We start from the raw sequence: 22373 nt of genomic DNA, 5'->3' as shown, positions 1-22373 counted from the left end.
TTAATTATAATTATTTTATAATTAAATACAATTTTTTTTAATTGATTACAAAAAATATATAAATTATCATGATAATTTTCTTCAAAGTGTTTTTAATATCATTAATAGATTAATTAAATATTAAAAAATTATACTTATATCACAATATATTTTATATCATTTAATACAACTGAATTAAATAGATCATAATTTTAATATTAATATATATATTTTAAAATTAGACATATAATAATCAAATATCATAATATTATTATAAAATAATATTTAATATAATTCAATAATAAATATATATTTATAAAATTCATATTTTTATCAATATATAGATATTATTATCAAATATAATAAATCATATTATACATATATAAAATTCTTTAATAAAATAAATTTAAAATATATATTATACTTCCAATTACATTTTTATAACGTTTTTCTTATATTTTTTTTTTTATAGATTTTGATCAATTTTACATTAGACAATATTTTTTTTTAAAATATCTATCGATATATCTTTGATATATCCGATATATCTGTAAAATCGAAATACCGATATATTCATAATTACCGATATTTTTATCATTATGTTAGCCAACTTTGAGTGTGAAAGACTGAAAATCGAATATAGTTGAATTGCTTGGATCCTATTAATTATTTTTAAAAATAATTATATAAATAAAAAAAATGATGAAAAAAATACTCAAAATTATTATTTTTTAAAAAGGATCCCATGTAGGCCCTTAATTTTATTTTCTCTAACTTCACCGACACTCTTCTTCTTAATTTAAGACTCCACGTCATATATATAACCTAAAAAAAGTTGGAAGTCAATGAGTAGCTGTTTTTGAAATCCTCATTCAAATTTTCTTTTTCTTTATAGAGGCGGGACCCATTCGGCGGTATCATTAACTTTTCCATGTTTTGCAGATTATTTTATTTATTTTTTTAAGTTTTTCAAGTTATGGGTAGAACCTCATTCAATTTTTGTATTATTATTTTTGTTTTTAGCATCGAGGTAGGATGTCAGCATAAGATGCTTATGATTAAATATATGAAAAATATAAATAAATATTTATGCCACGTCATTAAAGTAATAAAATATAAAAGGTCAGCTGCTTACCTAATATGCTTATGATTAAATATATGAATGAAACATTTAGATAAACATTTATGCCACGTTAGGTTAAAATCATAAGATGATAAACAAATAAAAAATAAAAAAAAGCTGAAATTTAAGGGCCCATTAACTATTTTAAAAAATAGTTTTTGAAAACTGTTTTTTGATTATTGTAGATAAAATTTTATTTGAAAACCTAAAATATTTTTAACATATTTTTAATATTTTTTAAATATGTTTTAAAAATCATTTATATATTTAGTGTTTTATTTTTAATTATTCTACATATTTATATAATTATTTTTTAAAATAATCCTAAAAAAATAAGTAAAAATAATAAAAAAAAAACAACTAAAAAATATTATTTATTCAACTAAAAGTTTTTTTTTTCAAATTTAAAATGGATTACCAAAATATAATCTTGCACATCAAATGGCTCAAAATAAATATATTTAGAAGATAGAATTTTGACTTATTATTATTATTATTATTTATTTTAATATTATATTGACATCACATTTCAATTATGGTTCAACAATAGTCCCTAATATAATCACTTTTCCAATTCAATTTTCAATATAATTATGGAAATAATGGTTAGAGGATCAAATAATAATAATTAATACTAATATTATTAATATGTGATTATTATAAATATTTATTTATTATTAAAAATAGTATGATTCATATTTATAGTAAAATATAGAGCAATTAGTTTTATAATCTGAAAAACAAGTAAGAAATATTTCGATTCTATTTATCTTGTATCAATTCACTATAAATTACATCAGCAGCTACGTGTAAAGAAGCTCCCTGAACTTCTTCAACTACTGAGGAGGTCCTTGAGTAATAATAATAATAATAATAAATAAATAAATAAATAAATAAATAAATAATTAATTAATTAAAAAGGGTTGGTTTCAAATGAAACCCCACATTTGAGATATTTATCATGATAAATATTTTCCTTTTAATATACCAATTTCACATGAATAACAACACCTTAAATAGAGAATTTTAATTGCTTTCATATAATAAGTTGCAAACATTAGGATATATCTCTTAAAAATATGATATGATGTAATAAATTCTAAATTTATTATTTATTTAATAAAGTTCTAGTTACATTTTTATTTATTTTTGTTTTATGGATTATACCTTATAAGCATTTTGACCTACATTTTTTGCATTGTTCATGACTTGGTTGCATAGAAGATACGAGTCTTGAGTTCTTAACAAATACATGATTTGTTTATAAGCAATTTATTTGAGGTTATAATACACTACTTTCTAATTAGAGGAATAGATGGTTTTAACCATCATGATGAGTTTTTTCATGATGAATGTATTAGTGTATATGGTTACACATTGAACAAAACTTACCATAAGTCATGATGTAAGATTATTGGGTTATTATGATTTCATCAAGGTACTATGTTGCATTGTCTCTTAATCTTAAGAGAATATTGAGCTTGTGTCAAAGTTAATAGTGATTTTGACTTACGGGTGAAATCCTAAAGAGATTATATATTCCCTATAGATTTGGTCATTGTTAATGGAAGTTGGTAGCAATTAGTATTCTCAATAGAAATACTATGATATCCTATAGACTTTGAGATAGTGTATCCCCTTAGGCGATTCTATGGACGTGTGTTAAGGCAAACTATGATCATAGTGGCTTAATTGGAACTTGACATAAGCTTTTTGTGAGCTAGGACATATTAATTGTTCTCATAATAGTCTGATTTGTAACTCAAGGATAATAAAGGTAACTTTGAGAGGCTAATAGTTTTCATCTTATTAGATTACAAATACCAATTTATGGAAAAACTGTATACAACGGATAATTGGTCATGCACCTAAACACTTAGTGTTGTTGTAATATACATATAGTATTGGAGTGTAGTTGACTCACTATTGTTGAATGATGAGTCAACTTCAAAATTGGATTATAAGGGAACCGATATTGTCTTATGTGCCCTAATGGTTCTCGTTCGAGCTTATATATCTTGATGACACAATTTATAAAGGTTGAATTAACTCTTTGTGCACTTATGTATATAAAGGAGTTTTGGTAATTGTGTAAGGTTGCATAGGAATCAATGAACGGTATCTTTGAAATAGGTCAATAGATTAATTGGAGTCTTGTTAGATTAATTAATTAATTGAAGTACGTCTTATTAGGTTAATTAATCAATTAGAATCTTTTTTGGGTTAAATTAAGCGACCTAATTTTTAGATGAACTCAACTTACTTAAACCAAGTAAGAACCCTATATACAAAATTATTCTACAATGAGTGTCAAACTTTGAGGTTGGGTAATCGGAGGAAGATCGTAGGTCGATCTACGAGATCATATTTGACTTTTGAATTATTCTATGACAATCTTCACCGTAAAGATTGGATTTGGGAATATTTAGATCTAAGTTCTCAAATCTTGTTTTCTAGAACCTAAAATTGTTTTAAATGCATAAGGATTTACACAAGCCTAAGGCAAATTTCATGCACCTAACATAATTTTAGGATAGAGAATAGAGTAATCCAATATTCCCAATAGTAAACAAAATTGCTTTTACTATTTTTAATACTAAATATATTTTCTCAAAGTTATTTATTCAGAAAATTTTAGATTAACAACCATTTCATGTTTATATATATACTAGGTTTGTTCCATGTGCAAGGTATGTGGGCAATTAAGTAATAAAGTTAAATGTTATATATATTTTTAATTATTAAATATTATACAATTTTTAATTGTTTGATAAAAATTATAATAAAAATAATTTAGTAAAAAATGAAATAAAATTTTTAAGTTTTTAAGTATTTCTATTTAAAAAAAATATTGTAACGTCACGAAAACTTTACAAAATTAAAATAATAATCCTATTTAGATGAGAAATCACAATCTTCTAAAAAAAGGGTATTAAAGGTAGGTATGAATGTATAGTGATCTATACTCTATATTTATAATAACATTAATAGTAAATGAGGAGCTAAAACTTTCCTATATATCGATTCCATTCTTTAGTATTACTTACCTTAATTTGGAAAGAAATAATTTTTTATGAAGAATTCAGAGGCAATAACATTGAGCATATTGAAAACCAATACATTTGGCTGGGACATGAGCCAATTATTCTTACATTTGCATGACCATGATATGCTTTGGAATACTCATATTTGAGTGATTCTAGCTACTATATATTTATGTTTCCATGGGACCATCTTCATACAACTTGGTTTTCTCAGATATTTGAACGTGAAAACCTTTTGGAAACACAAGTCCTGGCTTCCAAACGGTGTCTCCTCCTTTGATCACTGTCCACCTAAATCGATGGATAAACTCACCATGTTAGTATTATTACAATATAATGTTTGCATTGATGCAACAACTCTAGGTAATTAAGCACAAAGTGAGTGACCCAAATTACTCAGGTGCGTGCCTCAACCATGAGTGAACAATCTAGTGTTGTATGATCAAGTACCTGTATTTTGTGAGCAGATGGTGGAGAAAAATGGCCATTTGAAGTTTCACAAACTCAGCTCCCACACATTGTCTTATTCCTCCACCAAAGCCCATGAAATTTCTTGACCCTGCATTTGGTTCTTGGCCCTGCTGTTTGTTTTAGCAATGAACAACCAATTGTTAGGAATGGCATTTAAATACTATACTCAAGCAATTGTCAGTGGACTCTCCTCCAAATGGATATCACTAAGGCCATGTTTGGAGTCCTGGAATAGAGAATGAGAAATCAATACATTCCCGTTTATTAATGTGGGTTCAACCTAATAGTATCAAATGATGAGCTCTGAACTGATAGTATACCTGCCATCGCCATGGATTGAAGACAAGGGGGTCCTTGTACAGAGTGGGGTTGAAATGGACAGCTGGAGGGGAGATCATAACCATCCACCCTGCTGGAATTGTATAGCCTATATACAATGCATATATAATTCACTTCAAAATGTGTCCAAGATGTAAGGTCAAAGATTACAGTGTAGAGGGCCCAAAACATACCCTTTATTTCAATGTCTTTTGCCACTTTCCTGAAAATTCCAGGGACGATATTTCCAAGTCTAACAGTTTCATTGATAACCTGCAATGCAAATTCACAGCACAAACTATGAAACTAGATTCCCATGAATAATTTATTTTTCTTCATAGAACAAGATAATTCTTTGGACTTGCCATCATCGTGAAATTCATGGATTTATACTCATTCCATGTGATTCCAGAATCCATTCTTTCTCTGCTCCTTAGAATTGACTCATGCTCTTTCTGCAAGTAGAAAAATGAACCAAAAATTTGGTGATGGGAAAAGAAAAGAGGATTAATTAGTATCAATTAAAAGCTTCAAAATATAGTGTTACTTACTGTTATCTCTGCTAATGCTGAAGGATGGCTACCAAGATACTGAATGGCTAATACAAGAGCCGAGGAAGTGGTTTCATAAGTAGCAAAAGGAAGTGCAAAGAGTAAATCCAAAACGATTTCCTCGGTTAGGATGGTTTGATCCTTCTGCATCTCTTCTAGGACGAAATCAATGTAATCTTTGTCTTCCCTTTCAGGTGATGCACGCCTCTCATCCAACATATTTCTTATTGTTTTCATTGCCCTTTTACGACCCTAACATAATTTGAGGTTAAAGTTTGTTCGATAAGAGTATAAACAAGATTAGACTATAATCAGCTTTACCTGTAGACATTTCCAATAAGAAGTTCCAGGGATTTTCAGAGGGAAGGAGATCAAACCATCGAGAAAAGCAGCGTAGTTCTCTCTCAGCTTCTCTGGGGTCCTTGACTCATCATAGTTAAACAGCTTTTTAGCAGTAAACCCAAATATCATCTGTAAATTAAATCAAAGAGTTGTTATAATTAGGGTAGTAAGGAGTACTTGAATATAACGCAGAAGAGTTTGGAAACTGAGAAAACTTACAGAAGCAATGGCTTCTTTCAACTCCACAGAGGTACAGTTAGACCACAACTGCAGATGTTTCATTACCAACTCTTCAACTTGAGTAAGAAACCTTGTTTTTAGGCTTTCAGAGCCAAATTGATTCAAAATCAAGTTTCTGAGGCACTTGTGCATAGCCCCTTGAGCTGAAAGCACATTCTGCTTGCCCACCACATTGTCAAAACTTTCTGTGTACCAGCTGTGAACCAGCTTCCCCTCCTGTTGGAGGATGAAGCGGCTGAGGTCTGGGTCAGTGGAAATAACAAGCGGCCAGCCCACCAGACTTGTTCGGAACAATGGCCCGTACCTGACAACAAATCACGCACTATGCTTTAAAATGAATAGTATTATGGTTCTGCTAGTATGAAACAAATGATCCTTGTACAAGCAGACTATATTTAAGCAAGGATTCATTAATTTGCCTAAGTAGAGCCTTTAGCTTAATTACCTGTTCATTCTCTCTCTGATGAAAGGTGCGACATCTAGAGCGGTATTGGGAGCAAAGAACTGAAGAGTCTCTCCGAGAATTGGCAAGCCCATTGAACCCGGAGGGAGCTTTCCATTGAACTTGGGCTTCCCACAACTGTAAACCCAATGTGCAGTACATACCAGTAAGGTCGCTGTGAAAGCAAAAGCATACCACAGATATCCCATCTTTGGGAACTAGGAAGACTCTTCTATGAGCAATAGCTGGTCTGGGTTCAGGTATATATATATATAATAAAGGAGTTGTCTAAAAGACATCATTTTCAGAGTCAGGTGATACCAATTTTGTTTTCTCTACCCCATCAATATTTATTTGAAGTGTTGCGCTAAACTCACAGCTTAATTATTTGATAAGACATTGGAGGTTGAGCTTCAGCATCAAAAGTTCATGGGCATGAGGTAAGATTTGTGTTAAAATTTTCCATTTTACAGATTTCAGTGTCGTAGTCTTTATACAATAATCAATTTAAATACTTTCATTGGATATATATATATATATATATAGTCAGGTGATACCAATTTTGTTTTCTCTATGCCACCAATATTTATTTGAAGTGTTGTACTAAAGTCACAACTTAATTATTTGATAAGACATTGGAGGCTAAGCTTCCAGCATCAAAAGTTCATGAGCATGAGATAAGATTTGTGTTAAAATTTTTCATCTTACAAATTTCAGTGTCGTACCCTTTTTTATACGGTGATCAATTTAAATACTTTCATTGGATATATATATATATATATATATATATATATATATATATATATACTTTAAATAAATATTGGTGGCGTAGAGAAAACAAAATTGTTATCACCTTACTTGGTATCACCTTACTCGACTTTTGGTTAACTCCTTTATATATATATATATATATATATATATATATATATGGTATGTATAAAGGAGTTAACCAAAAGTCATCATTTTTAAGTCACAACTTAATTATTTGATACGACATTGGAGGCTGAGCTTCCAGTAGCAAAAGTTCATGGGCATGAGGTAAGATTTGTGTTAAAAATTTTCATCTTACAGATTTCAGTGTCTTAGTCTTTTTTATACAGTGATCAATTTAAATACTTTTATTGGATATTTTGTTGTATTAATTAACTTTAATAAGGAAGACATACCAATTTTAAAGTCTCTTTTGTTTTATAGTAGCCTTGATTCTAAATTTAGAGGCTGCGATCATGTGTACTTTTCTTTTATTGTACTTATTTTGCACACATATAAGTCTCCTAATTCAACTTCTAGATGGGTCAATAGTTCAAAGCTTACCATGTACTTAAATTTCCAAGCATGATGTCTTTGTTGAAGTTCTTGACTGGAAGATAATAATTACGGTAAACAGATCTATATGATACTGATTGGGTAGAAGAGATCAATTTAGTTTTCTCAATATCAGCAAAATCTTTCTTGAGAGAGAGAGAGGGAGAGTCGTACAGGTTAATTCTAGAAATATTTTAATTAATGAATTTTCCTTAATTTGTACAAAACACTAAAGGATCAAATTTAGTATTTTTCTTGGAATCTTCATTCTGTTGAGTGAATCACTAAAAAAGAGCCTCAATTTTCCAACCAATTAAATAAATAAAACTGTAATGCCACGGATTCAATACACAGATCTGTAAATTTCATGAACCCACTTCAGCAACTTATCTTCATCAAGTTGATCATGATTGTTGCCAAAATGCTTGAGAAAATAGGTGGGCTCCTCATTATTAGGGTTACAACATGGACAATTTGGATTATTGTGTTGATTGCTAATTTTGGTCCAATCCGACCTAACCTCTAACATGAAAAACTCATTCCAATTCAAATTCAATTTCATTTTTCAAAATTTGGATTAATCAAATTAAATTCAAGTTAATTGGATTAAACTTGAGTTTATCGGATTAATCGAATTATATGATTCAAAATTTATCCATAATTTTTTTTCATATATATATATATACAAAAATTCAAATAGTAAATAAGACAAAATTTCAAACTAATAATAAAAAGGTAAAAATATATTTATTCGTCTTTCTAAAAAAATGAAAAAGTATATAATATAATTATAATTTAATATTTTTCCGAAGGCTAGATACTTGAGGTTTATTTATTTGTAGAGAATTTAATGTATCTCATTGTATGCACAAGGCTAGATTCAAGTCATGTAGTTGGAATGATGAGCGGGTTCTTGTCTAATCCAGGGAAGGTAGTAAAGTCATTTTGCAGGTACTTGAGAGATAGCCCAAGCATGTGTTTCTCTGTTTTGGGGGAGCTTGATAGTCTTGGAAGGATTTACAAATGCATATATCCCTAGTGAAATTGATAGCAAGAGATCTACATCTAGGTATTAGATCACTTTTGGAAGGGGAATTACAAAAGTGTGATGACTTATCCACTACAAAAGTTAAGGATATAGCTACCACTAGAGCAATGAAGGAGATGTTATGATCAAAGAGCTTTCTCCAAGAATTGAGTTTTAAACAAGATGAGTAGATGGTTAATTATAATAGTTAAGAGTGTTATGGATCTAAGTAAGAGCACCATGGACCATTCCTCAAACCAAGCATATCGTTTTGAGATGTCATTGATTAAGAGATTTAGTTGAAGAAAAAGTAACTTAGCTAAAGAAGATTCACACGGATAAGAATGTTATACCTCCTTCATTTGTTAGCTAGAGGTGGAGATTGTTAGCCTAGGCTCATATGAATTCCAACCCATGATGTGTTTGTTCTTTAAGCCCACATATTGGGCCGCTCTTTTAGGTACTTTTTAAGCCTATTAACATATTGGGCCACATATTGTTAGCCAAGAGTACTGTTTGAGAAGTTGGAGAACTAGATTGTGTTGTGGAAAGGGGAAAAATGGGGGAAACATGGGCTAGCTAGTTTATGAGCATTATTTTGGGGCAAAGGGTACGTGGTGATCAAAGTGTAAAGGTGAATTTTTTATGGGTGATTCCTTTAGCTTTGCATGTGAAAGTTTTTCTTCAACAATTGTAGTAGCTTTTGTGGTATAATCTTTCTTTCTTTTTTCTTTTTTTGGTATTTTTGAGATGAGATCGATATTGCTATCTCGAGTATTGATGTGTTTTCACTACTCTCCATTATTAAAGAAGCATTATCTTTAACAATATTTTTTTGTAGGGAATGTTAAAAGTCTCATTGTTGTGTTAAAGGATGCAAGAGATCTTCCCAATTTGTAGTTGAAGAATTAAGAAACTTATTGTAGAGATGGTTTGTGAACTGTCAACAAGTATTGTAAATGACAATTGAGCTTACCATTTAGGTTGATAGAGTGTTTTTCTTAAGGTACAATACATCAATGATATGTGAAGTTGAAGCTATCAACTTGATGAAGTATTATGTTATATATCAATGGTGTTAGTAATCATATCAATTCACATAATTGTTCATGTGGATGTGACTGTTTTGATCTTAACCATATTGTGTTCACATGCTATTACTACTTGTAGATATGCATATGTATCATGCAATCCTTTATTTATTTTTTATATATATAAAAAACTAGAAAATATTGTATACTTGGGTTAAGTTTCTTTTGCAAAGAACATAATTGGAACTAGGCTATCAATTAAAATGTTCACCTTGACTACACTTAATTAAGTTTATTTACAAAGAACCTAACCAAGGTTAAGTTCTTAATAAAAATGTCCAACCCCATTTAAGCCTCATTGATAGCAAACACAACTCTAGTTAAGTTTTCATTCTAAATGTTTCAGAACTGTCTATACTATAATAGATATAGCAAAAAGTTGAAATGATATATGGATAGAAAGCAATCGATTGATCAGGGTCATTCAATAAGTTGGTATGACCATGATACCAACTTTAGTTTGAAGTCTATCCCTTATGACATTTCCTATTGTAGCATTATCTATATGATCACTTGTTTGACTCTTAACCTGAAATTGCATAACATATACTCTAAGAAATATAAAATCCATTATCCATATCATAAAAGTATAAAGATTAATGCAACACATGTTTACAAAAAATCCAACATGAACTCTTTTAAATCATAAATGTTGTTGTCCGATCTTCCAATTTGTTCCTTCACTTCCTAAAAATTTGCTTTCATCCTCTCTTGAAATTTTGTGAACTCCATGCATGCATAGCTCTTGTAAACAATAAACAACATCGATTTCAAAATTTGCACAAAATGCAGTTTTGGTATGGACTATAAAGTCAATTATAATTTTGAATTGATTAAATAAAATAAGCAGACAATAAAATCTTCAAAATAATGCTACTTGATTGGAAATAATTTCATTGACATAATGTGGGAGATATCTCAAATTTCTAATTGAAATATATTTCTTTTTATAAAAGGAATACTATATAGAATATTTCCTAAGCTTATATGTGATTGTAATTAATTTTTTTTTTATAAATTAAGGAAAGTTAATAAGAATATCTTTATAAATATTCTAGGTCATGAAGGGAAAAAGTAATGAGAGAGGTGAGATTGTGAGGACTATACATGATGAATAGAGATGTGAGGAAAAAAGAGAGACACCTGATGGTGTAAGAGGGTTCATCAGGATATAGATGTGAGGAAGAGTGAGAGACATATGGTAGAGTAAAAGGACTCGTGGTTCAGGGTGGATATATAAAGAGAGGAAAAGTAGGATATTTCAAGAACCAATAGTTGTATCGGTTTTTGGCCATTGTAATATTCTTTGTCATATAATGGGATATTCTCTTTCATCCATTGATGTAGATATGATTGATCAAATCACGTTAAAACCTTGTGTATCTTTATGTGTGGATTGCTTTATTTTTTTGTTCTTCCATTAATATGTTTATATCATAGCTTCCATATGTACATCAAGTGGTATTAGAGCTTTGGTTGAAGATGTTTGGGAAAGCTTTAATTGAAAGTGCCTATTGGTTGAAGATGTTTGGGATAACTTTATTTGAAGATTTTAGTAAGAGCAAGAAGAATTGAGCACATAAGAGGAATACTAAACGAATTTTAATTGAAAGTGGAGTCAGTTTTTCTCTCGTCAATAATACTAGAATCAATGGGATTGTTATGTATGATAAGATCATGGTACATGAAGGGAACAGTGGAACATGAGCAGAGTGATGTGCATAAGAAAATGATATATCATAGAGAGATGAAAGATTAACTTAATAGAATTTGATTCAAGGTGAAGATTATTGGGAAGTGTCTCAAATTCCAAATTAGAATATATTTCTTTTTTATTTAGGAGTATTATATAGAATATTTCCAAAGCTTATATGTGACTGTAATTAGATTTCTCACAAACTAGAAAACTAGTATGAATATCTATATAAATATTATAGGTCATGAGGGAAAAATTTATGAGAGAGAGATGAGCTTGTGAGGACTTATGTGATGGATAAAGATATGAGGAAAAACAAGAGACACCTAATGGAGTAAGAGAGCTCATTAGGGTATAGATGTAAGGAAAAATGAGAGGCATCTAATGGAGCAAAGGGGTCATGGTTTAGGGTGGAGATACAAAAAAATGGGGAAAAGTGGGATATTTCAGACCTAATAGTTGTATAAATTTTTATCCTCTATATATTCTCTATCATATAATAAAATATTCTTTCCCATACATTGAGATAGTTATGATCGATTGAATTACATTAAAACCTTGAGTACCTTTATATGGGGATTGTTTTATTTTTGTTTTCTTCCATCAATATGTTTATATCAAGCTTCTACATGGACAACATATAACCCAATAACTTTTAAAGGGAAAAAAAATGAAGTACTAACGAGAATTGGTAGTAAACCTATGAACTTTTATTATTTATGTGGAAGTATATGACTTTTGTTTTTTGTAAATTTTTTTTTTCTGTCTCTATATGTATCCTCAATGAGAAGAGAAGCTTGAAAAATGTGTCAAAAAATTTCTTTTTAGTTCACCATTTTTTCTATACATTGTATTACAAGAAACTTTAAAAGTTTAAAAATAATTTCTGAATAGTATATAAATTTGTAAACATGAAGCCAAGTGCCCTCAAATTTCTTCAAGACGACAGATTTGAATCCACTGGACTAGATTAATATTAACATCTGATTATTTGCCCTAATAAAAGTCATAGATTATTATTAACATCTAGTCTTGAATGAATTTATGGGGCAAGGGATTTCTTTTGTTTTCACTTAGTTTGGCATTCAGTTTGAGGAAAAAAAGGATGTTAACATATAGTTGGAGGATGAATTGTTCAGGATATTATGAGATTTCCAATAGAAGAATAGTGGGATATGTTGGCCATGAAAAAGCTGGTTGCACTTTTGAATGAAGCATAATATTTCCGTCCTCATTTGGAGTATTGTGTGTGAGGAGCATGAGAGAATAACCAATCTTCTTTCTTATTCATTGCATTTCTGCAATAGTTTGATATCAATTTGTCATTAATTAAAAGGTAAGGGATGACTTACTTTTGTGAGTATAACCAAAGAAAGGCAAGTCCTGTGAATTCTGATTACGCAAGAGAAGTATTGGTTTGATGAAGAACATAGACTGGACAATGTTCCTTGATTTCCAATTGGAAGAGGTGCTAGAGCTAAGTTGGCAAAACATGTTTGAAAAATATAATTCATATATATAATGTACATGAACCATGGGTCATTTCATTTTGGGAAAAAACCTATGAATCCTGAACTGGCAGGAAGATTGTTCAATTGAAGATGATTGGACCGGGCTGACCTTGATTCCATCTTTCAAGCATTCCCAAACACTGGTTTTGTTTATGAAGGTGGGTTTACAACTTACTTCGTGTTCATAGATAGTGTTCAACTAGATATTGGTTATATCTTGATACGTAGTCTTTTGACTGGACAGTGTATGGATTCCATATGGAAAGTCATTTAGAGTATTAGTATATGGAAGGACGAACTTTTCTTCTCTAGCTAGTTTCTTTCTGTACGTGAGAATATGCCCATTGCAACTGAGATGAGACTCTACAGAATGTCCAATGCTGGTGAAATTAACAGTTCAATATAGGATCGTTTTTGCTTCAAATAAGTTGGATGTCAATGCATGATGATGATTTGTCATACTGAAGCTAGGAAAACCTTATTGTGTTGTCTGATTGTTTCATAGAGTCTATATCGTATAAAGACAAACTTTACTGTTCTGTCTGATTGTTTGATAAAATCCATTTCATCATTATAAAAGCCCTGAAGTAATGAATATTTCCTTGTATGAATGAGCTCTTAAAACTATTGGAATACATCTCATTCCATGTGCATATCCCATTTTGTAATTGATCCACATTTTGAAGATCTAAATTCCTTTAAAAAAATTATCATATCTTATTCAATCATTTAGTAATTCTTGTTAGTATTGATGTCATTAGAAGAGGTGTATGATCATTGATAGTTGACCTTGGATTTTTTATTATGTGGGTCAGGGGTGTCACCAAACAAGTTTGTTCCTGGTGATATTACTACTATATATGGATGTCCAAGATGCTCATCTAGATGGTCTAGTTCTCTCTCATATATGTATATATATATACATGAGCCAATATTTTCAAACTCATTAACAAAGATGGGGAAAATGAACCCACCCAAGACCGGCCTGTATAACCTGGTGACCTGGAAGATAGGTTCCATATGCAATATTGGTCTGTCATGTTGTTTAAATTATGTGATTATATATCTAATTGCAATTATTAGCATGTAGGTTCATGGCATACCATAACTTGTATTTTGGATACATGTTCTCAACATTTGCTCAGATTATTCTAAGTTCCTTTCACTAGTAGAAACATGTTCTCTTTATTTCATAACATGAAGTTCTCTCCCTGATCTGCATGACAGGGCTCTTCAGAACAGGAGACTGGAAAAAAAAAGGGCAAAAAGAAAGAAAGCAAAACGAAAAGATAACGCCCCAACATTATTCCTGGATCAGCCTTCATCCACATCATGCATTTACGTCTACAGAAAACACAGAATATAATTTTATTAGACAATAGTCAAGCATTGTTCTAATGAATTAGAGAGAGAGAGAGAGAGAGATTACCGCAAGTGACGGGAGTGAGATTACAGTGAGAAGGAAGACGAGAAGCAATCCTGAGAGTGCTGCACATGCAGGCATCGTCTATTGTTTGAAGTGCAGTGCAGCAGTCAGTACTTGGGGTGCTGTCAGGGGCACCTGGGACCACGAATGGTGCACACACGCTTAGGTTGCTGAGCTGTGTTGTGCAGGCTGAAGGCTGCGACCAAGCCATCTGTGTGCATGCCACTAGTGCAACAATCAAGAGAAGTGTAGCTCGAAATCGGAGAGAGAAGAGGGAACTCGCACCTGCCATGACTAGTTCTGCCTTGGCTTCTTTAACCACTCTGTCTCATTTTCTAGGGCTTTATGTCCACTTATAGTTGGCTGATGATGCTAAGATGTGGATGTTTTCATGAGTAACCTAACTTGAGTATTGGGCTCATCCCATTTATGTTGAAGTTAGAACTGTAGTTACAGAATGCATGACTCCTAAATACCATGTCATTGGAAATTATTTCCTCAATTTTGGGGAAAATTTTGGTTACATCAATTCAGTTTTCTTTTATTCAAAATTTAAGCATGAAACCGGACTTCAGCATCTATGATAAGGCGGTCCAACATTTTTTTTAAGGTTGTTTGATTAAAAGGGATGAAATAATCCTTATTTCGGAAATCTAATCCTTTATATTTTTTCCACTTAAAAATTATCTATTTTTGACAAAATTACCCTTGCATTTTGAAATAATTTCATTCTTTTTAATCAAATAATTCTTTTATTTATTTATTATCCTTGCTTGTCCAGATGGTGCAAACCATGTTCTCGTATGTGACCCATATTTAAAAGGACAAAAAAAAAAGGACCCATATTCAATTCCAATGTGAAATATAAGTGGGGTGCATGGTTCAAGATGTACGGCATAAAATATCAATAATTGGCATAATCCTGTTCAAGTCTAAACATTAAGTGTACAAAATATAAAATCTAATGCACACCAAAGTCAAAAACCATTAGATTATTTGGTAGCTAGGTAACATGGTAGGAAAGTGGGCACTAAGACATATTCTATAGACAGCTACTAGCATGGCATATAGTTGCCCATAAATAAACAATTCAATATAAGCTAAATTAAGGCTGTCTTAATTGCCTCAAACAAATTATAAAGAATCAGAATAAAAAAAATGTAGAAGACATTTCAAAAGAAAGCTCAAAGAAGTTTATCAGGATCCTTCTTGGTCAGCAGCAGCAGGTGCTGTCCAATATGATTTTACTGCAAACAAAAGCTTCTCCCTCTGATGAGGACCATCTTCATGGTCTACAATTCGACTCATCCAATTCAGCCCATCAGTGATCCTCTTGATCTTCACCAGAACATCAACATCATCTCGAAGTATCACGCTTCCTTCAGGCCTTAAAATTCTATCCATTTCTAACAGAATATCTTCCATCTCACATCTGTAATGCAAGTTAAAGCAAAAAATAAAGTTTCCAGGATGAATGATTCTCTCATGTTTGTTAAGTTGTCATCAGTTAATCACCCTTTTTCCCATATAAATCAGAATTTGAAGCTTAGAGGGATAATTCAAATAACAGAGGAGGTTGAGATAGTATCTTTAATTCATTCATGTGGGTGTTGTGTATGTTACTTTCAAATATGCCCCTTCCCCCTCTAATGTAGTGGTAGAATTGGGTAAATCGGGAACTCTATTTCTAAGCAGCAAAACTTCTGTGAAACATTTGTGTTCTTTTTGCCTTGTGTTAGACATTATACGGACGATAACATTTATGTAAATGATCACCTGTCCTTATAGAGGCTGAACACTGAATCAGCATGAATGAGGTCATATGTCCTCGGGTAAGTCGACATGGCTTCACACCTGCAACAAAACAGTTATAAGCAGCAAGCTTTTGGACATATTGAGAATGAAATGAGACCGAATTTACCAGTTCTGATATGTTCCGATCAGTCCCCTTTCATAAATCACTCCTAATGTGTTGATTTTTGCGTCTACTGGAACCACATTCATCACCCAAACTGGATCTTCAACTAGAGCTGCAGCAAATCCACCCAGGTAGGCATTCATGTCTAGAAGGTTTCGGTACCTTCCGGGCTGCCGAAGCTGATTGTTCACAGCTTTATAATATGACATTCTCTTCTTCCATAGTTCTGAATTAAGTTGGAAAATCTCAGCTGTAACCCCGTTAATACTCCCACTACTGATCCTTGGTGGGATCACATTTAGTCTCTCAGGCCATTTCGCCAATTCCCCACCTGCAAGTTCTTGACTGTATGAAACTTCAGGCAAGGGAGTCAAACAGGTTTCCATTTTCGTATACCTGAAAACAATCATGTTGAATCAAACTTGAGCATAAGCATTAAAAACACGAAAATTGATTACCAGAAACAAATGAAGTTATAATGAACGAACCAGGCCCTATCCGGATCTTTTGGCAGGCAGAATGGTGGATTCTGAGTAATCTTCCTGTTAACCTTGCAGTATAAATGATTAATTGGTTTCTGCCAAATTGCTATATCATCTTTCTCCACTAACTTTTTCCAGCAAAGGCTCTTAGCTACATTCTCAATGGTTTGCTGCTCAGCCTTCAAATCTTTCTCTGTTCTCTCCCACCCTCTCCAATGTTTCTTCCAGTTGATTGGCGGCCCAGAAAGCACCCAGTAGCCACCCGGCCGGAGAACGCGATCAACTTCAATCAAGTAAACCCCATCTGCTCCATGGCATGCCCCAAAAAAAAAACTATAAGTACACCCAAATTGAAACTAACTCTATGATTTCCCCCTCAGATCAATGGCGCTGCAGACATGAAATTAAAGAGAAAAGCAATGTGACATCAAGGGATCAAACGGATGATGAGGTTACCATACTGGCCCCATGGGATGAGGCAGCGAGAGCAATGAGCCATGTCAAAGGCCCTAGACGGATAAGGAAGCCTGATAGACGCCAGAACACCGATCAAAGCAGGAACTCCTCGCTCCAAAGCAAATTGCACCTGTGCTTCATGGGTGTCCCTCGGTGCAAACGACATCGTGATGATGTTCCGAGAAAGAAGATAAGCTCCCCAGCTCGCAACCTACATGTTTAAAATTTTACAAAGAGAATTTCAAGGTCTCCGGATTTATCATTTCATTCTCATCCATATTGCTCAATGGCTTGATTTTTGAAAGAAAGATAAGCCAACTATAATTCAGAAATGTATCTTTTTCTTATTTACCTATGAAAAGACATCATTAATAATTTGAATGGAAAGCAAAGAACTAGTGACAAAATGTGGGATACTTTATGGCACAAAATGGAAAGTAGGTGTCCTGTCTTTGACTTCACTCATAGCTATCCATATCTTATTACTTAAGATTTCAGACGTCTATCTCTTCACCTGTCCAAAATTAGATGTATCATCACGCTCGTGAGAAGATTTTTCTCCATTTCCTACAATTTCCTTGCCCTAATTTATCGCATTCCTACCAAAGTCTCTCACGGTACGCAATTCGAAAGTGAATTAAACATCTTAAAACTAAAATCTAAAATATATTTTTAAACTTTAGCTCCTAACCCATCTAAAATGTTTAATTATCTTTTTATTATTTATTTACAATTAAAAATCAAGAAAAAAATTTATCCGAAAACATTCTGAAGTCAACTTTAATCGAATATACAAGAATTATAAAAAAGGTAATTATCTTACCCCACAGCCAGTGTCAATGGCGGTACGGATGGAGCCATCTTTGAGATTGATCAACTTTCCGATATCATCAATGTAGGCATCAGCACCATTGGGAAACATGGTGCCGCCGCCAGGAAATCTGAATCGATCTCCTTCATATATAATCCAGTTCTGAACCGCCTTCTCCACGGTCAACTCTTTGTGCGGCACATTGGCGTACCACGCCACGTCCCTACTTGCCGGCCACGCCGGTGGGTTCCTGTACCCATACGGCGCTGGAATACGGCACTTCAACAGATCACCTTTCTCTGGACAGTGTCTCTCTCTGTATATCAACCTCTCTCTCTCAAACTTCAAAGCCCTTTTCGTCCCCTCACATGGGGTGTACTCACTGTACTCCACCCCGCATGCAGGGTAGCTTTTCACCTTCTCCTCCGGCACGGTGGCTGCCCCGTCCTCAGCCGCATGATGGGTGGAGAAGTCTATGGACAATTGTGCCAAGAATGGGTCGTTCAAGGCTGTGTTGGTGGAGTTTTGTGATGGGTTACACCGGCCCCGGAGGCTGAATTCTGCCGTTGTGGAGCTGGTGCCGCGGCCGTGTTGCCAGGAGCCGAGGAAGTAAGAGAAGGAGCAGAAGAAGGTGATGACAGCAAGTGAATAGATGTTGGTTTTTGTACAGAAGGAAAAGGTTGAGGAGGGTTTGGCAGAAGGCATGGCTAGGAAAAGGCGTTTGGCTATTTGGGTCTGTTTCTTCCACTTTTTTTTATTGGGAGTCTCCATATTTATGGATGGTGATTTGGAAGACGTGAGAAGAGGGAGAGTTGAAGAGAAGTGGGTGATGAATCAAGTTGGTCATGTGGGTGATAAGTTTTAAAATTGTGTAATATATTAATTAATTAATTAATTAATTATATAGATTAAATAATTTATAAGATGAGTTTGATGATCATGAAACTGGAAGTGGGGGAGGTGATGAAATGAGACAGGCCAGGTGATCAAAAAAGGGAGGTGGGGAAGGTGAATATTGAGGGAGGTAAATGGGATTTTCTAGGAAATATGTGATAAAAACTAAGTGCCAGATCTATGTGCACATGAAAATTTGGAAGAAAAAAATATATAAAATTTGATTCTGTTATCAATTTAGGTAGAAAACTAGCTTGTAGATGGAAATTGGTTACCGGCTTTCACCTTCCATCTTTTCATCTCCCATTGAATTTTAAGTACCGATATCTTGACTTCTCCTATTCAAAAGTTCTATCATTTTATTTATAATATGGTATGCGCACACCTTCAAGTAAACAAGAAATACAATTCTCATAATTGGAAACTCTTTTACTACTACTTACAATTCTTCCATGATAAAAAATAAAAATAAAAATTCAAGATGAACAATAAAAATGAATCTCTCATAGACTATACAATAATTGTAACACCCAATTTTTTTTTTAGGGATAAGTTAAGAAAATAATAATAATAATAATTAAATTAGTTAATTAATTAATTTAATAAAATGAAAGAGGGGTAAAAATGTAATTTTTTGAATAAATACCCTAGGTATAGATTAGAAATTACCGTTCTTCCTGTTCTTTTTTTAATAGTGTTTTTTTTTAAATAGTATTCATGTTCATAGAATTTCAGAGAATATAAGGTTAGAGTCAGAATTCAGGGTTTGAAGAACAGATCTCTATAGATAAGATTTTTTTCTTCTAATTCTTCAATTTTATTTTTTTAAATTCGTCACTTTTTGTGAAAACTTTGGGTAATTTTTGAAGAAACTCCAATCTAGATTAGGGTTTTTTTTTTTTAAAAAAAAAAATTCCAAATTTTCTATTGAAGAAAAAAAAAAATGGATATTATACATGTTCGGAGTCGCAGTTGAAAGAGAGCAGAAAAAAAAAAAAAACATGGAAAAAGTCTTTGAGAGAGGATTTGAGATGTGATTAGGTTTATAAAAAAAAAATGAAGAAATTTTGAAGATGGTATCATTTGGTGTGTGTGATTTGGAAAGCCAAATGACATGTAAAATTGGTGTGTGTACTTTGAAAAGTTAAATGACATGTAGAATATGGGATAAGAAAAAAGAAAAGAACATATATATATATAGATAGATAGATAGAGTTTGATATTATTAAAAGAAGAAGTAGGTCTAGGAAACCTACATAATGATGAGTTTGGATTAAATAAATAAATTCTTGTATGAAGTAGAAATTATTTCAAATAAATATTTCTAAGAAATTCAATTTAGTTTAGGAATTAGAAACAAATTATTGAGGATGATTTTTTGAAAAAAAATTATTAATAAATAATAAAATATAATAAAATAAATAAAAGGAAACTAATTAATTAAATTGTTATTGGTTAAGAAGTTGGAAAATAATTTTGTGATAATAGCATATTTTTGTTATGTTAGGTGGGAGTTAGATTCTTGGGGCTAAACTCTTCAAGGTTTCTAAGTGCTTTTAAGGTAAGGGAAATTAATGCACTTTTTTTTTTTAGAAACAAATTTTTAGGTACATCATTTGAAAACGTTTTGAGTTATTATTCGTTTTATGCATAGATCAAATATGTTTTTCATGAAATGTATGTTAAAACCTTATATTTTGTTTACAACAGAGAAATGTGGAGATATTATGTTTTGCAAATTTGAATAATTGAAATAAGTGTTTGACTCTGCTTGGTTTGACCCTTGTCAATGAGATATAATAGTTGACTTTTGACTTTTTGGCATTTGTTAACGGGATATAATAGTTGACCTTACATTTCTTGGTGGGGAATATAATTGATTTAGACCCCAGCCTCTAGGGGTTTGGTTAGAGGTTATTAGTACTAGTAGTATTTGGTTTTGTTCACCTTAAAGGAGCAATTTGAGACTAGCCATCTATTTGAAAAGTCTCACCTAATTGGACACTATTTGATGTTTGATGACCAAAGTAAATAAATTATTTGAATGTTTTAACTGAATTTGATATGAAAGTGTTTGAATCAGAAATGAAAGTGTACAGTTAAAAGTTTTGAATGTATTGACAAAACTGACTCAAAGGTTATAAAAATAATTAGTTATAATATCTCCTATTTTGCAAATGAACTTGAAATATTTGATCCATAGACTGCATTAATGTTCCTTATTAGGCTTTGAGTCCATTCCTATTTGTTGATTACTTTTCAGGTACCCTTAGTTCGAGCGAGGAGTGATAATTAGGTCGGGGAATGGTCATCATTAGGATTTTTCTTAGGATGTTATTTTTGGACATTGTTAGCTTATAAGTTTATGTTCATTTGGATTATTTGGTTTTTGGAAGCTATTTAGATATTGAACTTTTATTTTTATTTATTTATTTTTTTTATGATAGTTTGAAGTTGAGATTTGGAGATTATGAAAATTTTGTTAGCACTTGAATTGTTTGAGTTTGCAATCTATTTAGATAATGGATTTTGGTTGATGGATGCTTAGTTTTAAAGTTAAGTTTTGAAGATTTTAGAATTTTTGTTCCGCTACTCTGAACAGGTATTTGGTAATTGGTAACTTCCAGTTATAAGATAATTGTTTAGGTCAGGTTACACTTTAAGCCTTCGGGTTTGAGGTGTGAAATGACTGTCACACCCTTGGAGTGGGTCTTGGGGTGTGACAGAATAGTATCAGAGCACTAGATTGTGATCTTGATGGGAACTTGTTTAGTTTACCTTTGGGAATAGATAAGTGATGCATTAGTTTAAGTTTCAACTTCATCTAGTCCGATTCATTTTATTTCTGATAATTCTGATTTGCTTGTTTGGCTTCTTAGTGACTAATTTAGTTATACCTTTTACTTTATAGGACATCATGCCACCAAGGAAACCTGCATCTTCCCAAAACAGTCAAGCTAATGATGATATACCTCATCCACCTAAGGTTTTGCCCCCTATGAGTACTAAAGGGCTTTATAGATATTTAAGGACTTTGGTTGGCTTGGTTGAGCGTCAGGCTAGAGCTACTGGAAATAATGGTCAAAGACAATCCTCATTTACTAGGGGTAGCTCATTTGACGACTTTAAGAAGTTGGGTCTTCCTTACTTTTCTAGTACTTCAGATCCAACAGAGGCATAGGCTTGGATTATGAAGATAGAGAAATTCTTTGATGTCATTGATTGTTCTAAGGAGCAAAAAGCCTC

At 32.1% G+C, this 22373-nt stretch overlaps 3 protein-coding genes across 4 annotated transcripts; all 3 read right to left on the bottom strand.

The window, feature by feature from the left end:
• Window positions 1-4206: 4206 nt before the first annotated feature.
• LOC117934071 (cytochrome P450 87A3-like) lies at window positions 4207-6733 on the bottom strand. 2 transcript variants are annotated; one of them, XM_034855670.1, is made up of 9 exons: window positions 6514-6733; window positions 6048-6372; window positions 5808-5957; window positions 5487-5738; window positions 5301-5390; window positions 5130-5208; window positions 4938-5044; window positions 4597-4727; window positions 4207-4437 (listed from the first exon to the last, which is right to left on the bottom strand). In XM_034855670.1, exons 1-9 carry the CDS (start codon window positions 6717-6719, stop codon window positions 4317-4319), a joined length of 1461 nt encoding a protein of 486 aa, XP_034711561.1. In that variant the 5' UTR covers window positions 6720-6733; the 3' UTR covers window positions 4207-4316. The 2 variants fall into 2 exon arrangements, with proteins under 2 accessions (XP_034711561.1, XP_034711562.1); XM_034855671.1 differs by having other exon boundaries at window positions 4597-4724.
• A 7534-nt stretch (window positions 6734-14267) lies between these two features.
• On the bottom strand, window positions 14268-14873 carry LOC117934257 (stamen-specific protein FIL1-like). Its single transcript, XM_034855928.1, has 2 exons — window positions 14570-14873; window positions 14268-14484 (listed from the first exon to the last, which is right to left on the bottom strand). The coding sequence occupies exons 1-2, from the start codon at window positions 14856-14858 to the stop codon at window positions 14471-14473; spliced, it is 303 nt and encodes a 100-aa protein (XP_034711819.1). The 5' UTR covers window positions 14859-14873; the 3' UTR covers window positions 14268-14470.
• Window positions 14874-15477: 604 nt separating this feature from the next.
• Window positions 15478-19001, bottom strand: LOC117933049 (probable methyltransferase PMT15). Its single transcript, XM_034854408.1, has 6 exons — window positions 18246-19001; window positions 17423-17633; window positions 16973-17270; window positions 16488-16880; window positions 16343-16420; window positions 15478-15998 (listed from the first exon to the last, which is right to left on the bottom strand). Exons 1-6 carry the CDS (start codon window positions 18936-18938, stop codon window positions 15764-15766), a joined length of 1908 nt encoding a protein of 635 aa, XP_034710299.1. The 5' UTR covers window positions 18939-19001; the 3' UTR covers window positions 15478-15763.
• Window positions 19002-22373: the final 3372 nt, after the last annotated feature.

This window comes from Vitis riparia, chromosome 16 (assembly GCF_004353265.1).
Source record: "Vitis riparia cultivar Riparia Gloire de Montpellier isolate 1030 chromosome 16, EGFV_Vit.rip_1.0, whole genome shotgun sequence".
Classification (NCBI taxonomy): Eukaryota; Viridiplantae; Streptophyta; class Magnoliopsida; order Vitales; family Vitaceae; genus Vitis; species Vitis riparia.
The sequence above is the reverse complement of the archived record's forward strand: the minus strand, read 5'-3'. Positions and strand labels throughout refer to the sequence as shown.